Genomic DNA, 18,500 nt, shown 5'->3' with positions numbered 1-18,500 from the left:
TGTTATAGACCCAGCTTCCCTTGTGACAGAGAATAAATTAGAGCAAGCAGTGCAAGGGCAATCTTCAAACAAAGAGGGGATTTCTGCTCTAGCACAGAAGTCAGAATGAAAAGCTGCCAGCACTGGTGAGGACAGGCCCAAAACCCAGGAGCTGTGAGGCCCAGGGAGCCCAAAGCCCTCCCCTGGGAGCTGTACCTGAAGTAGGTGTTGAGCTGCACAGCCAGGGCCCAGTGGCAGCTGTTGGTCACCACAGCTGTGCTGAGGTCAGGGGACACTGCCAGGGCAGCCAGGGGGGACACAGGGGCTGGGCCCTGCCCCTGCCCAGCTGCCAGGGCTACACCCACCTTCCCCAGGGTGGCACCATCAGAGCAGTCACATATGTCTGCAAACAGCATCAAGGAAAAGCCCAGGGCTGGAGGGACAACAGAGCAGTTACACAGCAGGGGAAGGTGCTGAATTTTGGCTCCAGGAGGAGGGGAAGGCAAGCTGACTTCACTGTGCTCTAAGGTGCCAGAGGAGATGAGCAGGGACAGGTTAAAGGCAGCAGCTGCTGGAGATGACAGGCCTGAGCCCCTGCTCATCCCAACACAAACCTGCCTCCCAGGCTCCCTGTGAGCTGCAGATCATTTCTGTTCTAATTTAGCCGTGAGGTGACAGCACAAATCAGCCTGTTACACACAGACCCATGAACCAAACCCCTTAATGACACCCATAAATCCAGGTCTGCAGTGGGAAACCCTGCACACACATCTGTGGCACTCCTCTACCATAACCAGGATTTGGCTGCACAACCTTCTCTGCAGGCACCACTTAAATGTCTCTAAATAAATTTCTTCTCAGCCCTGACAGCAGAAAAAAGCAACTTTGCTCTTCCAGATGATTTTCCCTGATCTCTCCTGCAAAGGATACAAATCCAGCCAGCACTGTCCAACAGGAACAGGATCCCCCTGCAGAACTGGGAGTCTGCAATTCTCCCCACAGCTCCTGGAGGCAGGGCCAGGGGGAAGCAGCCACAGGTCTCTGGGGATGAGCCTTCCCCAGGAAAGGTCAGGTGCACAAGGAGAAACTGGTTGAGCAGAAGTTTGCACTTGTTGTTTCCAAAAGACAGAATCTTCACAGAGGAAATTGAAGGCAGACCTGTAAATTTAAACATATTTAAATTTCAGATTACAGCCAGCTAGACTTTTGATTTGTAAAGGAATTCCAAGAAAATGACAGCTCAAGTTCATTGCCCCAGTCCCCATCCCAACAGAAGTTGGGATGGTTGGTTTTAAATCTCACTTCCTGGGCCAGAGGCATTCATTCTAGAACCATTTCCCAAAAAGCCACTTTTTTATGTGGCTTTTTCAGTGGACAATACCATGAAGAACACAAAAAATCAACAGAAAATAGGATTTCAGTCAGCACTGAGAAGAAAAGCTGTAAACTTTGGAAATAAAATATTTTAGGAAGGGAGACTGTTTAAGAACACATAAAACACCAAAGGCTCGTTGTAACTGCACACTATGTTTGCTAATCATAAAATACAAGGTTAAATGTTTAATTAGTCTTTGCAGGGTTATTGATGAGCCTTGTTACCCTTTTCCTCCCACCAGTCCCAACACTGAAGTTAAAATTAGAGAGAGAAGGGTTGCATATACCTTATAAAAATTCACTTTTAACTTTGTATCAAACATGACCCTACAAGAGTTTAATTCTTTCTGACAATGTCACCTCTGAACACAGAAATGTCCCCATTATTTTTCAAGCCCGTGAATCCTGCTGATCCCACTGGATCAGTCTGGAGGTACCTGAAATTCCCAGGTGCTCAATCCCACTGCCTAACCCAGCCCACCAGGAGCAGCAGAACCAGAGCTGCAGTATTTCACACATGCCACACTTTGAAATTTACTCACTAATGTTTTTAGCTTCAAGGAGCTTTTTCAGTGTCTCTGCCTCACAACTGTGCAGGGGATTTGGGTTGTGTTTTCCATCTTCTACACTGAACTCATAGACAAACAGGTCATGGCTTTGAGCAAGAGCCAGGAGCTTTGTCTTGTTAGACTGCGAGCCATCATCTTCTGAGCTGTCCCACAGGAAGCTGAAGGTGAAACATTCAGGGAGGTTATGGCTTTATTCCCTCTCCCCATTTCCCACGCTGACCATTCTGGATGTGCACTGACTGGGGACAACACCTTCACTTCAGCAATGAAACCCCTGCTGCCACCCTGGCCCTCCCAGCACTGAACTGCTTCACCCCTGGCAGGACAGAGCCCGAGGAAGCCCAGCTCCTCCTCCTCCTCCTCTCCAGGATAAAGGGGTTCCATCCCCATCAAGGTGTTCTCCACTGCAGCCACCCAGGACACCAGGGATGCTCTGCTTCAGGAGAACACCAGCCCAAGGGAGAGCAGAACACACTGTCAACTTCCAGACTTTTCCCTGGCTTTTGGGCCGAGAACCTCCCCAGGTGTGTCACACCTGCTCCGTGGTGATGGGGAGGGGGCAGAGAGCGACCAGCTCAGCAAGGGGCAGGGCAACCCAGAGAGCAGAGTCCTGGCACAGCACCAAAACACTGCCCAGCCCCGGAATGTCCCAGGCCAGGCTGGACACTGGGGCTGGGAGCAGCCCGGGACAGCGGCCGCGTCCCTGCCATGGCCGGGGTGGCACTGGGTGGGATTTAATGTCCCGCCGAAGCCGAAGCAGCTGGGGATTCTGTGCGACACAGCATGTCCGGCTGCTGCTGCCGGGCACTGCAGATGCTCAGAACTAAGGCTGCTTTTGGCTCGGCACGGAAGCTGCCAAAGCAGATGTTGAGGCCACCACGCGTTAAAGCCACCACTCCTTAAAGCCACCATGTGACCGCCGAGTGTCACCCGGGCTGGCCCCGGGCTGCGGGGGAGGCGCAGCACTCGGGGCACTGGGGCGTGGAGCCAACAGCCCGACAGACAGACAGACAGACAGACAGACAGACAAACCCTTCTTGTTCGCTCTGGGATCAGCTGCCGTGCGCACACCCGGCCGGACGGACAGACACCACCCGGCCCCGCCGCGGCTCCGGGAGCGCTCCCATCCCAGGGCCGCAGCCCCCCGGCCCGGCCCGGCCCGGCCCGCACTCACTCAGCCCAGGCTCCCGGCAGGACGCTGCCCCGAGCCCGCCCGGGCCCGCCCGGCCCCAGCGACTCCAGGCGGATGCCGCCGGCCAGCAGCACGGTGCCCAGGGCGTGCCGGGCTCTGCTCAGCCGCACCCGCGCCGCGCCCCGCGCCTGCCCCGAGCGGGGCACCAGCAGCACACGCAGCTCCGCCCGGGCCCCGGCCGCCGCCATCCTCCGGCCCGGCCTCAGCGCCGCCCGACGCGCCCGGCCCGAGCCGCAGCCATGCCGGCGGGGCCGCCCCTCGTTCCGGTCAGCTGGGCATCCCCGGGCCGCGACTACAGCCCCCAGCACGCACCGCGGCGCAGCAATGCGCGCTGGGAGCTGTAGTTCCTCCCGGCCCGCCGCTTAAGCAGAAATTTTTTCTTTGAGAAGAATTCTCCGTATATTTTCTCTGATTTCTGTTGTAGGTGGATCCCCATGGCACTTCTGTGTCCCCACTCTGGGGCAGCGGCTGTCCCGGGGGTCCCTCTATGTCCCGGAGCTGTCCCGGGGTGTCTCTGTGTCCCGGGAGGGTCCCTTTGTGTCCCCTCTCTGTGTCCCGGAGCTGTCCCGGGGGTCTCTCTGTGTCCCCTCTCTCTGTCCCGGGGTCCCTCCGTGTCCCCACTCGCTGTCCCGGGGTCTCTCCCTGTGTCCCGAAGCCGTCCCGGGTCTCTCCGTGTCCCCACCCCGGGCGCGAGGCCCCGCCCCCTCATGGGCGTTGATCCCGGTACCTCCCCGCCCATTGGTCCTCCCCGGCCCCTCCCCGGCCGCCATTGGCCGGTGGCCGCCCCGCCCAGGCGGAAGCGCCGCGGCCCGCGGGCCGATGGCGGAGCGCGGCCATGGCGCTGGCGCTGGCGCTGCTGTGGCAGACGCTGGCCCGGGTGTGGCGGAGTCCCGCCAGTAGCGCCCGCCATGCGCCCCCGAGCCGCGCCATGGAGCACGACAGGGCCATCGAGGTCTACGGTGACTGCCGGGGGGCGCGGGGGCCGTGGGGGGAGCCCCGGGCGCGGTGCCGCTTTGCCCTTGGGGGCTGAGGGGGAACGCGCGGGGTCCTGAGGGGCTCGGAGCGCCGAGGGGACCCCGAGGGGCTGGGGCAGGGAGAAGGGGCCTGCTTGGCTCGTTGGGATCGCTTGTGGCTTCCAAAGAGTGCAACATCAGCAGTGCTGGAAGGGGTGCTCGTGAAAATCCCTCTTGGGAAACCCAGGGAAGATTCCTTATTGTGCCGCTTGTCTCAGATATAATCCGGACTATCCGGGACCCGGAGAAGCCAAACACTTTGGAAGAACTGGAAGTGGTGACGGAAAACTGCGTGGAAGTGCAGGAGATAGGGGAGGATGAATATCTGGTCATCATCAGGTTTACACCAACAGTACCTCATTGCTCCTTGGCCACTCTCATCGGTGAGATCCCTTTAATGAGATCACGCACAAAGAGCTCGGGGCCCTTTGAGGCTGTCTGGATGCCATCAGTCCCAGTGCAGATTCCATCTTGCCTGGCTGTGTTGGTTTGATCAGGAATTGCAGCTTGAGAACCCAGCCACCAGTGCAAGGAAACCAAAAACCAAACCAAGCAAAAAAAAAAAAAAAACAAACCAAGAAAACCCCAAATCCAGAGAAATGGGGACTCCCATCTGTTTGTGTCGTGTTAGGGAATCTCTTCAAAGAAAACCCCTCAAAACTCTGCTGGGAAGTGGTACAGAATTCCTTCTTTTTATTCTCTAAGTTACTTCAGTAATGTTATTAATTGAGCTTGTCAGCTCTTAAATTTTAAAAAAACCAAAAAGACAACTTTCTGCTTGTCCCCTTTCCCTCTGTGGCTTGTGCTGCTCAGAGTACAAAAGGACTCTGTCAGTTACATTGGTTGTTAAACATGGATTCTCTGAAAATGCACCTCAGACCTTCAAATTTACAGGAAAATCTCTTTTGTGTTCTCTTTTAACAGGCCTTTGCTTAAGAATAAAACTTCAGAGATGTTTGCCTTTTAGACACAAGGTAAAGTGCCTGGTTTGAAGCCTGTGTTAAATTCCATGAATGAATGGCAGCCTCCCTAAATTAAACACAGACCTTTAGAGACTTGCCCCCAGTGATGTAAAGAACACATTAATTACCTGAGGATCGCTGCAGTTGATTTTTGGGTGGTGGTTGTGGTTCTGTAGCTGCTCCATGCTCCCAGCTGAGCACTGCAAAGGGAGCTGCTGGCAGCAGTCCCCTCCTGGGGCAGCAGGGTGACAGCCCTGTGTGAGTGGGGATGGGGTTTTCCTGCCAGGAGGAAAGTGTTCCACTGCTGTGGTGCCCCTAACACTGCTGATCTCTCCTCCAGCTGGAAATCTACATTTCTGAGGGCACACATTCCACGGAGGAGGACAGTGAGTAGAGCCTGTGCATGCTGCTGCTTCAGCCTCTTGTGCTCTGTCCTCTGCCCCCCTGCCTCCCCAGAAACTAATCCCCTGTCAGAGCCTGCAAACCCAGTGGCATCAGGGTGTTCCCAGGCTGTGGTGGCTCTGTGACCACCTGCTGGCTGCTGGTTTGGTTTTGTAACAAAACCCCCCAGTTCTGGCAGGAGTTTGCAACAAAAATTGAGTAATCAACATGAGGAGCTGCCTCAGCTGTTGGCCCCACTGTCCTGAAGTCCCCACACCAAATCTGGATGTTTCTCAGGCAGGTTTTGCAGGAAAGCTGGCAGGACCTGGGTGTTCTGCCCACCCTGTCCCAGCAGTGCCCAGAGCGTTCAGTGCCTGCCAGAAATGGGATATTGTGGTTAAAGGGCTGCAAACTGAACCTGGGCCACTCATTTACCCTGAATTTCACTCTTGGTTTTGGGACATGCCACTGGAACACCTCACACCCTTTTCCTGAGCTGGGAAAGTGACAGGAGTTCTTATTTCCCATGGCTGCTTTGTGGGGACTGCACCTGCATCTGCCTCGTTGCCCATTTCCCAGCCCTGCCCCTCGAAATGCCCTGTCCTGCCGAGCCCCTGAGCCCTGTGCTGGGTGTTTTGCAGTCAACAAGCAGATCAACGACAAGGAGAGGGTGGCAGCAGCCATGGAGAACCCGAACCTGCGCGAGATCGTCGAGCAGTGCGTCACCGAGCCCGACTAGGGAGCCAGCCCCGGGCACAGCCCGTGCAAGCCGAGCAAACCGTAATAATCAAGGCCTTGGGGTTTATACTTGAGTTGTTTTTATCTTCCATGTGGTGTTTTTTTTTTAAGAGAAATTGTTTATAAGATAGATTTAAATTATGAGGAATCAGTCTCTAAAGAAAGCCCAGTGTATAGTGCTGGAAGTTTGTAATTTTTGGTGTCCAGAGGAATATTTTGTGATTCAAAGCAACACATCTGCATTGCCTTCTGAGAGACGTTGTGATACAAATTCAGTTTTGCAAGTTGAATTTCTACATTGTTTCAATCACTGCACTGTAAAAATAAAACAGATTCTTCTACTGAAATGTTGCTTTCTGGGTCCTGAATTTGTTCTGGTTTTTTCTTGAGGATCAAGCTTAGATTTCTATTACAGAAATCAATTTCATTCTGTTTCTTCGGTGTTGATAAACATTAAAGCTGAAATTAATTCAGAAGAATGTGGAGCTGAGGGACTGGACTAGAACAAGGAGATTTTTACTGGGACACAATTCCTGCCAAATCCACCTGCTGTTTTCCCTGTTAATGTCACACGTTTCTGATTCTGGAAGCTTTGCTTCATAACCACCCTGAGGGTGAAGTTTCCCTATGGATGAGAACTTGATCCTGCTTCTCCTGACTTCCCTGCAGTGTGGGAGGTGACAGCATCCCCCAGCCCCTCCTTCTGCTGGCTGCCACTGTCCTGCTCCTGTCACTGCTCCCTCACTACCCTCACCTGGAGCACCCATAACATTTCCCACTGGGGCCATGCCCCAGGGCTCCTTCCAGCAGCTCTGGATCTGAGCATGGATTTACCTTTCCCTGGGGATCAGGCAGTTCCCTCCTGTTCCTCCTCCCAGGCAGGTGCCCAGGATCTGCTGCCGTGGCCCCTGAGGGTTTTGGGGAGCTGCTCCTCCCTGGAGTGCTCCCTGGTTTGTGGCTGTTCCATAGTGAGAGATCCTTGGGGCACAGAGCAAACATCTGTGGGGATTTCAGGGATTTGTGGCAGTTTTAATAAACCCCATCAAGCTTCCCTGAGGGCATGGAAGCATGGAGTGGACTCAGCATTATCAACAGGGAATGTTCCCCTTGGCAAACCAGTGAACTGCTCCATGGCACTGCAAGGCCCCTCCCCTCAAGTGCCCAATCAGCTGAAAAAATTAATTAGAGGGGGAGGAGAACAATCTCCTTTTTCCCACAGGTTCGTGCAGGTGTGAAAAAACACTTCTAAACTCCAGTTGCTCAGCTTCAATTAAATTTCAGTTAAATTTCAAACTCTTGCAGCCCCACGGACAGATGTGCCTCACGTGCCAGCACAGGGGACACGTCCTGTGTCCCACCCCATGGCTGGGAAGGGGCCCAAGCATGTCATCCTGCAGGGATGGACCAAATCCTCCAGAACCCTGAGCTGCCACTATCTACTGGCTTCTTTCCTGGAATTTGCTCTCTTTTTTTTGCCCTCCAGCAGGGGGATTGATATTTTCTTTTCAGAATGCAGATATCTCTGCCAGCACGGCGGTTCTGTGGATCCTGGGGCCAGGAGATAGCAGCTCCTCTCCTGGGGGGGCTCCTGGGGGCTCTGCGTGCCCCTGCACAGCTCGGTGCCACCACCCAAACTGCACTGCCAGCTCTGACAAAAGCTCGGAGGACAGGGAATGGGATGCTCTGGTGACAATAAGGTGACTCTCCTGGTTCCTGCAGTGCCCTGGGGTCCTCAGCCCTGAGGGCTTTGTGCTGGGGCACAAAAGGTTAAAAGTTCTTCTCCGGAGCAACAGTTTGGGGAAATGGGCCAGATCCCAAGCCCAGGCCTCTGGAAGCAGGAATGTTCCCAGCTCCTCGGGCAGTGGAGCATTGCTGGGGCACTGGGGGGTGACTCCCAGGAGCTGCTGCACTTCCCAGCCTTTCCAGTTTAACTGGGCTCGGGATCCTTGTCCATCCCCGCCGCGGCTGCCCCGCGGACCGGGCTGGGCAGAGGCTTTGCTGCCATCGGCCTCTGGGGACACTGAGGTGACAGAGGAAGAGCCAGGGAGCAGGAGACACCGAGGAGGGGACGGGACAGCTCCAGGGGGATCCCATCGGGCAGGATTTGGGGTGCGGGAGGAACTCGGGATGTTCCTCCAAACCCGGGAGGACACACAGGGGCCACCGCCCTCACCAGGAGCAAAAAGTCCTAAAATTGTTCCTTCGGATTACGAATCCTTTGCATTTACAGCGGGGAGGAGCAACTGCAGAGGGCACCAGCGACCCACGGCACCGCCGTGCCGGGAGGAGCCTGCCGGGGACCCGCCCGGCCCCGGGGCCAGCCCGGGGACCCCCGGCTGCCCCATGCCCGTCACCAGCAGCGCCCCTGCGGCCGCAGAGCCCCCGGGGGTTGGCTGGAGGAGCCACGGACCAGCTGGAAGCGGAGCAGCGGCCAGGGCTGAGCTGAGCTGTGCAGGCTCTGCCCTCTCGGTGCTGTTTCCCGGGGTGGATCACTGAGCTGGGGACACTCTCGGAGCTGAAGGGCCGGGCTCCGTGCAGGTAGCCCGGCAGGAGGCTGCGCTCCTGGGGTCACCCCTCTGCAGGGGCTCAGAGCAGCCCGGGAGGGACGGGGAGGAGCGGAGAGCTCAGCAAACCCCCAAAACTCGGGGCTGGGGGAGCTCAGCTGCTGGCGGGCACCTTCCCTCCCAGCGGATCGCCCTCCAGGCAGGAGGGAGCGCCCCGAGCCCGGGCTGAGCTCTGCCTCGGCTCAAGCCCCAGCCCAGCAGGGACATTCCCCAGCCCGGTGCCCCCAGGCAGAGCCAGCGCCATCCTGCTGCCCCTTTGCCAGAGCCCCGACAGGCCGAGCGACTTCCAGCAGCCTCTGGATTCCAGCTGCCTTTCCAGGGCTGAAATCCCGTTTCCATCCCGGAGCTCCCGGCTGGAGGAGGAAGAGGGCCGGGGGCTGCTCCCCTGCCCCAGGGCTGGGCAGAGCGCTCGGGTTTGCGCACACTTTACTCGGGGTGTAACTTACTCACCGCAGGTGGCAGCGGAGCAGTCGCGCGTACAGACAGAGCTATTTTTATCGCACGGCTATTTCTAAATGTTTACACCCGGCTGAGCCTTCCCTCGGAGCGGGGCAGGGGCCGGGGGCTGTGGGTTGGTGGCAGCCCTGCCCTCCCATAGCACATGTGGAACAGCTTTACTCAATTTCCCAAGCAAATGATTGCTCCGGGTGAGCAAACACACCGTGCCCTGGTACCAGCTGGGGAGGGGGCAGCTCCTTTCCCTCCCTTCCTCCCCTCCTGCCCTTTTCTGTGCTTTACTTCCCACCGGGAATGTCCCTGTGCAAGGGGCAGTCCCGGGATGAGCTGCTGGAGCAGTGGCTGGGGTGCAGCACCCCGAGGTGGGTGGGTGGGTGAGGGCCGTTCCCTCCCGGAGCAGCTGGCAGGGATCACCTGCCAATTAAAATCCAAACAAAAAGATAAACCAGTGACATTTTTCAAATCCTTCCCTTGCTGTCCTGGCTTTGCTGCCCCTCTGTGCTGTGCCTGTGAGGCCTTTCTGTGCAGCACAAGGAGGTTTTAAGAACAAGAGGAAATAAACCCATTTCTTATTATTATCTAGAAAGGACAGGCGGGAGCTGAGCCGCTCCTGGTCCCTCTGGCTTCGCCGCCTCCTCGCCTGCCCAGGCTGGGACTGTGCCCCTCCCTGTCCATGGTGAAGGACTGGTGACCCCTCTGGCTCCTTGGGAACTAAAACCCTCCAGCTGAGGTCACCTGGGCTGGACGGAGGCGCTTGGTGAGGTCTCAGAGCTGTGACCACAGGTGCTCTGCCGGGAGAGCCGGCGGCTCCCGGGGCTGCAGAAACGCTCGGAGCGTTCCCGAGGGCCTGAGACACAAACAAGCTCCTCCAGCAGCTGCTGCTGCTGCTGCTTCCCAACCAACGAGCTCCTCTTCCTTCCTGTCCCCAGCGTGGAAATGTCTGGAGGTGACCAGGGCAGGCACAAAGGTCTGACTTGTGATCTGAAGCCAAAAGGCTCTCTCAGAGAGTCTTCCAGAAGCTCATGGAATCACAGAGTGCTTTGGGTGGGAAGGGACCTCAAAGCCCATCCAGTCCCACCCTGTGGCAGGGGGAGGAACTGGATGGTCCCTTCTCACCCAAACCATTCCACAATCCTATTTCAAACATCTTTTGATCCACGAGCCCTTTCCTCCTTTCGCCCCAGCAGCAGCTCTGTCTGAATAACATCCTGCTTGTGTTGAGACAATAAAAGCGTCTTTAGAAGAAGAAAAAAGGCATTTCTACATCCCATCCGAGCCTGCCCTCTGTCAGAGGGAAGCCATTCCACCTTCTCCTGTCACGCCAGGCCCTTGTGAAGAGCCTCCTTGCAGAGACACTCACTGGAGGTGTCTCACTGAAAGAAAATATTGCAGATATTTAAGCCAGATGTGTTTTATTGTCACTGATAATGCAGTTTCCGTGCTTCTTATGTGGCTAAAAATGTCCTGGTGTCCCCAGGAAGGATTATCCCGTGCCCTCAGCCACAGCTGGGACCCTGCACGTGGAGAGGCACTGCAGGAGGGGCTCACCAGGTCCTGTGCACAAATAAATTGATTTGCAGAACTGATTTACCCCATCAACCCGGCTCATGTTTTAATCAACAAATCCCAGTTGTAAAGGGCAGCTGGGAATGATTTTCAGATGCAAACTGATCTTTCCTTCCTGCTGCCAGTGCCTGAACCATCTCCAATTAGCTGAAAACCTTCGGAATTCCCCACGGGGAAGAGAAAATGTGAAACCCACCTGCTTCCTTCAGTAAGTGTTTAATTTAACACACTTTGTGAGCTGTGGCCATGAGACCCCAACACGAGGGTCGTCCCTTTGCAATCCTGGTGTGGGACAGATGGTGCTGGGGACAAGGACACCAGGACTGGACACAGGTTCTTGGACCATAAAAACTTTACACCACCTTGGAACGGAATAAAGCACAAGTGGCGAGGTCATGGCTTGTGTTTTACATACAAATCACACACAGGAGTTCGGGCTGAGTGCTGCTGCCCCCGCCAGCCCAGGGAGCTGCACCTGGAGCTCTGCAGCCCGGGATGGGCTCCAGCCTGACTCTGCCCATGCAGGGGGGATTGCCCTTCAGGGTCCCCCAGTTTCTGGGCACCCTCCACAGCCTGAAAAGTAATAGGGAAAGGAATTCCTACCTAAACGCTCCTGCCCTCCTCCAGAGACCAACCTGGCAGGAATCCCTCCCCGAGACAGGGAGGGATTTGTTCCCACACCGCTCTGGGAGCAGGCAGTAGGGGCTGTGCCTCAGAGTAAATTGGATATTCTAGTTAAAAATCAGCTAACCTTAACAGAGGAGAATCTAGATATGCAGGGAAAAAAGGGTTCAGCCCGTAAGGCCACAGAAAAACACCTTAACCAAGCATTACACTGCTACACATACAGAAATCCAGGGACTGAGCACTTGGCTGCCCACGAGGGAGGGGATGTGCCACTCACTGCCAGGGCAGCTTTCCTCTCCTGCCCAAATGCATGCAAGGGAATGCCCTGGTGGACTCCAAACCTCGGTGTCCCTGGTGGTGCCCTCTGCTCCAGAGGGACACAGCAATGGCTTGGGCAGAGGAAGCCAGCAGTGGGGAGACAGAGCCCTGCACAGCCCCAACTGAAGCTGAAACTTTATTCCTCTGCCCTGCCTCCACTTCTTAAATTAAATCTATTTAGCTTCAGTGCGTAAACATTTTAATGAAAATTACAGGAGTGGGTTGCCAGCTTCAAGTCCCTTAAAGGAAAAAAAAAAAAATCCCTACCCCAACGGGTCGGCAGAGCCGGTGGAATGCTGGATGCTCACCTCAGAGATACAAAAATAATAATAAAAACCAAGGTTCGTGCTGGCCAGCCAACACCTTCGAGAGGCTGCAAACGTCAAATGATAGCACCATAAGCATTTCTGAGAGGTCTTCCCCAAATTATTGCTGCTTTCAGTTCCCCTTTCCCTCTGGTGCGGGGCAGGGTGCCCCCGGCTGCATGCCCTGGACTGTGGGTGGGGAGCAGCCCAGCCCCAGCAGCCCCGGGCATGGTTTGAGCACCGCTAGAGTAGCACGAGTGACAGAGCCGGGCAGCCCCGGGCATGGTTTGAGCACCGCTAGAGTAGCACGAGTGACAGAGCCGGGCAGCCCCGGGCGCACGGAGCGCGGCGGGGCCCGGCAGCCTGGGCACGGTGCTGTCACCTGCGGGACAGGCGCTGGTGGCCGCGCTGGTGGCCGGGCGCTGGCAGCCCCTGCTGGCAGCTGCGGCAGCACTGGGCGCGCACGGTGGGCAGGGGGCACCGGCCCAGCAGCCGCAGCGTCTGGCAGAAGGCGAAGCTCAGGCGGTCGCGCTCGCAGGGGACACCTGGAGGGGAGGCAGGAGCACGGGAGGGTGTCAGTGCCGCTGTCACCACGGTCACCAGGTGAAAATGAGACGATGGTTAAAGTCCCTTCCAGCCCAAACTGATGCGGGGCTCTGTGGAAGCTGGCAGAGGCTGGGGAGACACGGACAGGGCAGAGCCCTCCTGCACCTGGGGCACTGCCCATCCCCAGCAGGAAGCACACCTGTGCTGCTGCCAGCAGCTCCAAAGCACCTGCCCAGGGCACAGAGCTGAGGTGCAGGGGACAAATCCCCCGGTAGTGTCACCTCCTGCCAGCCCCCACCCAGTGCCAGCAGAGCGGCGGAAAGGCCAGAATTCCATTTTCTTTGAATTGTTTTGGTTATTTTGAGAACCTGCATCATCTGGTTCACTTCCTGCAGGTGTCCTGCAGCCCTCAAAACAACTCTGGTGCTTCTCTGAGGACGGGTTTTGTTTTGGGAACAGCTGCTCCAGTGGCAGCCCAGGCCCCCCCTGGGCTCAGTCCAGCAGCACAGACCCATCCCCAAATCCACATGGTTTATGTGAATACAGAGCTGCTTTGTTTGAATTTTTGATTTCCTCCTTCTCTATCTCAGAACAAGGCACGACTCGCTGAGCCTGCAGCTTCTCACCCAGTGGTGTCAGACTCACTTAAATTACATCAACTCAAAACCAAGACTAAGCTTAAAATCCAAGATTCTGTGATTCCAATTTTACCTCCTGTACAAGGAACTAAAATAGATGACAGCTTTTCTCTGGAAAAGGGCAGAGTTGATGCACTCTGGGGCCACCCCCCATTGCTTCTCCCTGGGCACCCTCCACTGGGACCACGCAGGGCAGGGACAGAAATGGGGCAGGGCAATGGGATTTTCTCTTTCTCAGGACACTCCTCTGCAGGGACAAGGCTGTGACCGAGCCAGGGGAGCTCTGGCTGACCACTGGTCCTTGCCCTGTCCCCTCTGGGAACAAAGGCTGTGCCGAGGGAAGGGCTGCTGCCCCCATTCCCACGGGAGCAGCCGAGCCCGGCAGATGCAGAGCAGAGACTTTTCCCCCAGTCTGGGATTTCAGTCACAACCCCCTCCCCCAGCCCAGCAGAGAGGAGGTCACTACACTGCTCTAAAACTTACTTTCTGTTTCAGCTGAGGTATTTCCTCCCTGCCTCCTGAGCTGCAGCTCTTTGTGCCCGGCCAGAGTGTCCCTGTGCCCCCAAAAAGCAATTTATCACTGCACTGCTGGACCAACAGTGCTGAGAGAGCAGGGTGGAGGGGATCCCAGCTTCACACCACACCTCAGCCGGGGGCTGCCTCCAGCCCTGCCTGCTGGGACAGCAGCAGTGGGTTTTCCCTGCTGGGTGAGCAGAGCAGATGAGAAATCTCTGCCCAGCCCAGGCCAGGAGTGCAGCACATCCCAGACCAGCTGTGGGAGCACTGGAGCCACTGGAAAAAGGGAAGTGCTCGTTGGTGCTGTGCTCCACGGGGCTGTCAGGTAAGTATTCCCTGGGAGCATCCCTGGGGCTCCACAAGGCAGCCCCTGAGCCCCAGCCCTGCTGCACTGGGACACTGGAGCACAGGTACTGCCATTTGCTGCAGGACAGGGATGGCTCAGCAGGGCTCCTAAAACACCTCAGGGCTGTCCCATGACAGTGGCAATCAGCCTGGGTGCCCACGGAGGGGTGGGAATGTCCTGGGCACTGCTGGGGGGTGCTCTGCTCGGGCACAGCCTGCCCAGCCCCTCAGGACATCCAGCACTTGCAGCTTCCTAGAAAGTTATCTATGGATCACAACCAAGCTGCCTCCTGCCTTCCTTGGAAAGAGCTGGGAAGGCTCACTCTGCTTTCCAGGCCTGGTTCAGCTCTTTCCTGCTCCCTCTCCAGCGGGTCAGCACCCTGGGCCCATCAGGAAATTCCTGTCCCTGCACCATGCCCAGGCAGCACCACCCTGCCAGGGGTCACTGCTCTCTGAACACCTTCTCAGCCACCCAGGATGGGATCACTGTGCAAAACAGCAGGGATGGGCTCGGGGATGGGGGAGAAGAGCCACCACCCTGGGCTGCAGGCTCTGCTGACCTTACAGCAGACCCCAGCAGCACCCCGGGGTCCAAAGCCAAATGACCTCATGGATGATAAAATATCCAACTTGGAAGGGACCCACAGGGACCATCCAGCCCGAGTCCTGGCCCTGCACAGGACGCCCCCACAATCCCACCCCAGGCCTGGGAGCGTTCCTAACGCTCCCTGAACTCCGTGCAGCCAGTGGGAGTCGCAGAGGGGTTGAGTTCCCATCACTCTCCCAGATCCTGCTGCAGTCTCAGGGTGGATGCATGCAGGGTCAGCCTCAGGTCTGAAAATCTTGGCTGAGCTTGTGATTCCTCCCTGGAATTTGGTCTTGGGCAAGGGAAGCTGTAATAAGCACTTAATTTGTCAGCTCTTCAGAGAGGGACCTACAGAACCCACCCAATTTTCACTGAATCCTTTTACTGCTATTTCTTTCTATTAACATTTTTTTTTATAATGCTCGCACTTCATTTGGAAACACGTTCCATAAGTCTGTGCCAAATTTTAGGCTAAAGAAATAGCTTAAAGCAGGGCTTTAAAAATCCAGGCTAAGTCAGCACATTAGAGACTGAAAACCCCCACTTTTTTTTGGGCTGTTTTTTTAGGTCGGTGTGGAAGTCGCTTTAAATTTCATTTAAGCTTCTGCCAGCCAGGCCTAAGCTTTTACTTCTATTCCTGGGAAAAACAAACTTCCTGGAACACGTTTTGTAAAAACAAGGAAAGGTTGAGCTTGGAGCTGAGCTAGCAAATCCAGGGAATTAGGCTGCTGACCTCTGGCCCTCGGGATGCTCTCGGAGCCAGGGCAGAATTTAACACGTAAATTATCCCAGGGTCCTGCTCTGGGGCTGAGGTGCCTCCCTGTGGTGTCTGGTCAGCATGATGGGATGGAGGGGATCCATAGGGTACATGGGGTGCATCCCCACTGACATGGCCACAGCTGGGAAAACTGGGAGAAACCCAGTTTTCTGAGCTGTTTTCAGGTGTCAGCCCTGCTGCAGGCAACATCTTTCTCCTACATTTTATCAAAACAGGGAGTCCTTTCTGCAGCATCCCTTTCCCACTGGCTCCTGCTGCTAATTAGCAGTTAATTAATTGCTCTCCATGCCTCACTCAGCAGCACCTCCTGGCCTCACCATTTGGATAGGGACTTACACGCTCAAATGACAGAGAAAATTGGGATTTGCTGCAATTATTTCCCACATGGATCCCTTGTGGATGAACTCTGTGACTTGCAGAACCATGGACAATTTCATTTCCTTGCTCAGAGCGAGCAGGAGCACCACGTTTAATTGCCAATTAATTGAAATACAGCCAGCCCTGGATAAGGAGCTGGCAAACAGCAGCAGTGGGACAGAGATGGTGTCAGGGACTGACCCCGTGTGAGCAGAGCCCTCACTCCTTGGCCCCCAGGCACTGCTGCTCCCAGAACACGTAGCTGGGCTCCACCTCACTCCCAGAGGAGCTGGATACACACTTGTCCTTCAGCCAGTGGAGCCTGCACCTCATCCCTTTGGAACTCCAAGCTGAGACACCTGTGGAACAGCTGTGTTTGTGCTGGAGCCAAGAACTGGCACCATCACCTGCCTGGCACCTGCCTGGGGCAGCTTTGGGGAGCTCAGAGACCTCCCTGGTATCAGATCTGGGGAAATGGGCAGGAGAAAACTGCTTCATTCCATGGCACGACCACGATGAGCACCCAGGGCTGCCCTGCTCTGGCCTGGGCAGGGATGTGTCACCACCACCAGGATCTGCCGTGTCCAGCACAGCCACCACCCTGCAGTGACCAGCTGAGTGACCAGCTCCATTCCACCCTGTCCAGCACAGCCACCACCCTGCAGTGACCAGCTGAGTGACCAGCTCCATTCCACCCTGTCCAGCACAGCCACCACCCTGCAGTGACCAGCTGAGTGACCAGCTCCATTCACCCTGATTCCTCCTCCAGTACACAGCAACTCCCACTTGTCTGGTTTGAATCTGTCTGATCTGCTGGATAAACTGCTGCAGGCTTCTCCAGGCCCCCATGCTGACCTGGGGCTCAGCTCCTTTCCACGACACCATAAACAATTCCCAGACAAATGTCCCCAGCCTCTGGAGCATCACACGGAGGCACTGGGGTGCCCACGGCTCTGGAGCTCCCGGGAGCCATCTAAGGACACCCTCACAGCTGGCTGCAGCTGTAAGGCAACAGCCACATTCAAAAATAACCTTGGGGGAATCTTCAATTAATTTATAACCTGGCAACAGCTCAGAACTCTGGTTCTAATTAATCCCGACCTCCTTTAATTGAGCAGCCGACTGCTGTGAGATGTTTGTTTGTGCTTCATCTCTTCCATCTCTGCTCCAAATCCATCTGATAATGGTTTGAACATTTAAACCCTACTGGGGTTATTGGCACTTTTGTGTCCAGTGAGGACATGACCAGTCACAGAGCCAGCCCTGGTTCTGCTGGTGCTGGAGCACCTCGTGCCAGAGGAGGGAGAGGCTCCTTGTGCTCCTCACAAAAACACAGATTGCTCCAGCCTGAGCCCATCCTGTGCAGTAAAGATCCCCTAAAGCACAGGAAAGGGCTGGAGTAACATTTATATCTTTCTGGGAGCCTTTGCCTGTGCATTTACACATCTGGGATTTCCTGCCATGTGAAAGTTTTGTTCCCCTTCATGCTTTGGCTGGAAACGTTTGCATTTCCAAGAGGCGTTTCCTGCCCTGGGCTGCAGCCAGAGCATTTATGTCATTTTTGATCCAGGATTTCACCATTTATTTGTGTGCTTCCTACACATCTCAGTGGTAATTCTGGTCCAGCCTTGGCTCCACAGCTCTCATCACCAAGCCTGGCACGGAAATTTTCCCCTGACCAAAACAGCCGGAACCGCACATCGTGTCTTGAGCAGGGCTGACTCATCATTTCCTAAATGCTGGAGTGCCCCATGGCCCTGCAAATGCTCCAGAAAAGGAGCAGATTTGTGGCTAAAAACATCCTGATGGCCAACAGGGCCAGTGCCCAAATCCCAGTTCACCAAAGCCAGCGCTCCTGCCTGCTCTGGAACTGGTGTTGGGAGGAACACATCCCATTGGGCATGGGATAAACAAACAGAGCTGGAAGGCTGGAATGGGTGTCCAGGCTGCAGAGGGGACCTCAGGGATGTGTGGAGCAGCCGTGGATCTGACTGCTCCACCCCAGGCACCAGCTACTGCTGCCCTACCTCTCAGCCCTCCCTTGGGCCAGCAAACCCCCTGGAGGTCCAACAATACCTTCTGGGCAGCCAAAGAGCTTTTCTTTTGCACAGACACATTAAAGAGATAAGGCTGGTAAGTGACTGACACAAGATATCAGTGACATCTAATCCCTCATTATACTGCTTTTCTGTAAGTGCTGTTAACCCTTGCAGTGCCCAGATTTCTGTCTCCCAGGGAACTGCCTGGTGCTTGGGATGTATCTCTGTGAGTGGAAGAGGGAGAAGAGGCCAAGCGAGTGCCTGTGGTGTGGCCAAGCACTGTGGCTGCAGCTGGGGCAGGTAAATGACAAACAGGTTGAAATGGGGCTGGCTCCCTGGAGCACCTACTCAGACACACCTGAAGATGCTGGAGAACTGCTCCTTTATTCCATTTTCTCATGCTGGGCCCAGCCCGTTGCACAAGTCTTGTGCTCTGGGACTTTACCACTGAACAGCTTCCTGAAAGCTCCATCACTGGCTATTCCCCTGTGCCTTCCTTTTCCTGAATGCCCGGTGGCCTCTGGATGTGTTCCTTCACCCCACGGGGTCCCTGGAGTGTCCCTGTGCTGGGTGACACTGCTGACCCCAACAAGCACATCCCAGCTCACATCCGTGCCAGCAAAACCCTGCTTGGCCCCTTGAGGGACACAT

At 55.8% G+C, this 18,500-nt stretch overlaps 3 protein-coding genes across 11 annotated transcripts in view; 1 reads left to right on the top strand and 2 right to left on the bottom strand.

Annotated features, from left to right (window-relative positions):
- SPG11 (SPG11 vesicle trafficking associated, spatacsin) overlaps positions 1 to 3,339 on the bottom strand; it is a 28,882-nt gene extending 25,543 nt beyond the window's left edge. For 4 of the 9 annotated variants that reach the window (XR_009488198.1, XR_009488197.1, XM_059858789.1 and 1 more), the window contains exons 1-4: positions 3,097 to 3,337; positions 1,896 to 2,080; positions 910 to 1,137; positions 196 to 382 (exon numbers count right to left, since the gene is read on the bottom strand). Coding sequence is in view for 6 of the 9 variants with exons in the window: in XM_059858789.1 (XP_059714772.1) it covers positions 196 to 382; positions 910 to 1,137; positions 1,896 to 2,080; positions 3,097 to 3,302 (806 nt within the window). In the remaining 3 variants the exon portion in view is untranslated. Of the gene's footprint in view, positions 1 to 195; positions 383 to 909; positions 1,138 to 1,895; positions 2,081 to 3,096 lie in introns of all 9 variants that reach the window. The other 5 variants (XR_009488196.1, XM_059858788.1, XM_059858790.1 and 2 more) reach the window with 4 other exon arrangements.
- Positions 3,340 to 3,907: 568 nt separating this feature from the next.
- On the top strand, positions 3,908 to 6,555 carry CIAO2A (cytosolic iron-sulfur assembly component 2A). The gene is made up of 5 exons (XM_059858799.1): positions 3,908 to 4,073; positions 4,346 to 4,510; positions 5,052 to 5,101; positions 5,430 to 5,475; positions 6,112 to 6,555. Exons 1-5 carry the CDS (start codon positions 3,950 to 3,952, stop codon positions 6,207 to 6,209), a joined length of 483 nt encoding a protein of 160 aa, XP_059714782.1. The 5' UTR covers positions 3,908 to 3,949; the 3' UTR covers positions 6,210 to 6,555.
- A 4,068-nt stretch (positions 6,556 to 10,623) lies between these two features.
- ADAMTS7 (ADAM metallopeptidase with thrombospondin type 1 motif 7) overlaps positions 10,624 to 18,500 on the bottom strand; it is a 41,876-nt gene continuing 33,999 nt past the window's right edge. Inside the window, exon 24 of the mRNA XM_059857820.1 lies at positions 10,624 to 12,589. Within this exon, the coding sequence (XP_059713803.1) occupies positions 12,423 to 12,589 (167 nt within the window). The 3' untranslated portion in view covers positions 10,624 to 12,422. The remainder of the gene's footprint in view (positions 12,590 to 18,500) is intronic.

This window comes from Haemorhous mexicanus, chromosome 13, assembly GCF_027477595.1.
Source record: "Haemorhous mexicanus isolate bHaeMex1 chromosome 13, bHaeMex1.pri, whole genome shotgun sequence".
Taxonomy (NCBI): domain Eukaryota; kingdom Metazoa; phylum Chordata; class Aves; order Passeriformes; family Fringillidae; genus Haemorhous; species Haemorhous mexicanus.
Note: the sequence above shows the minus strand (reverse complement) of the source record. Positions and strands in the feature narration are given on the sequence as shown.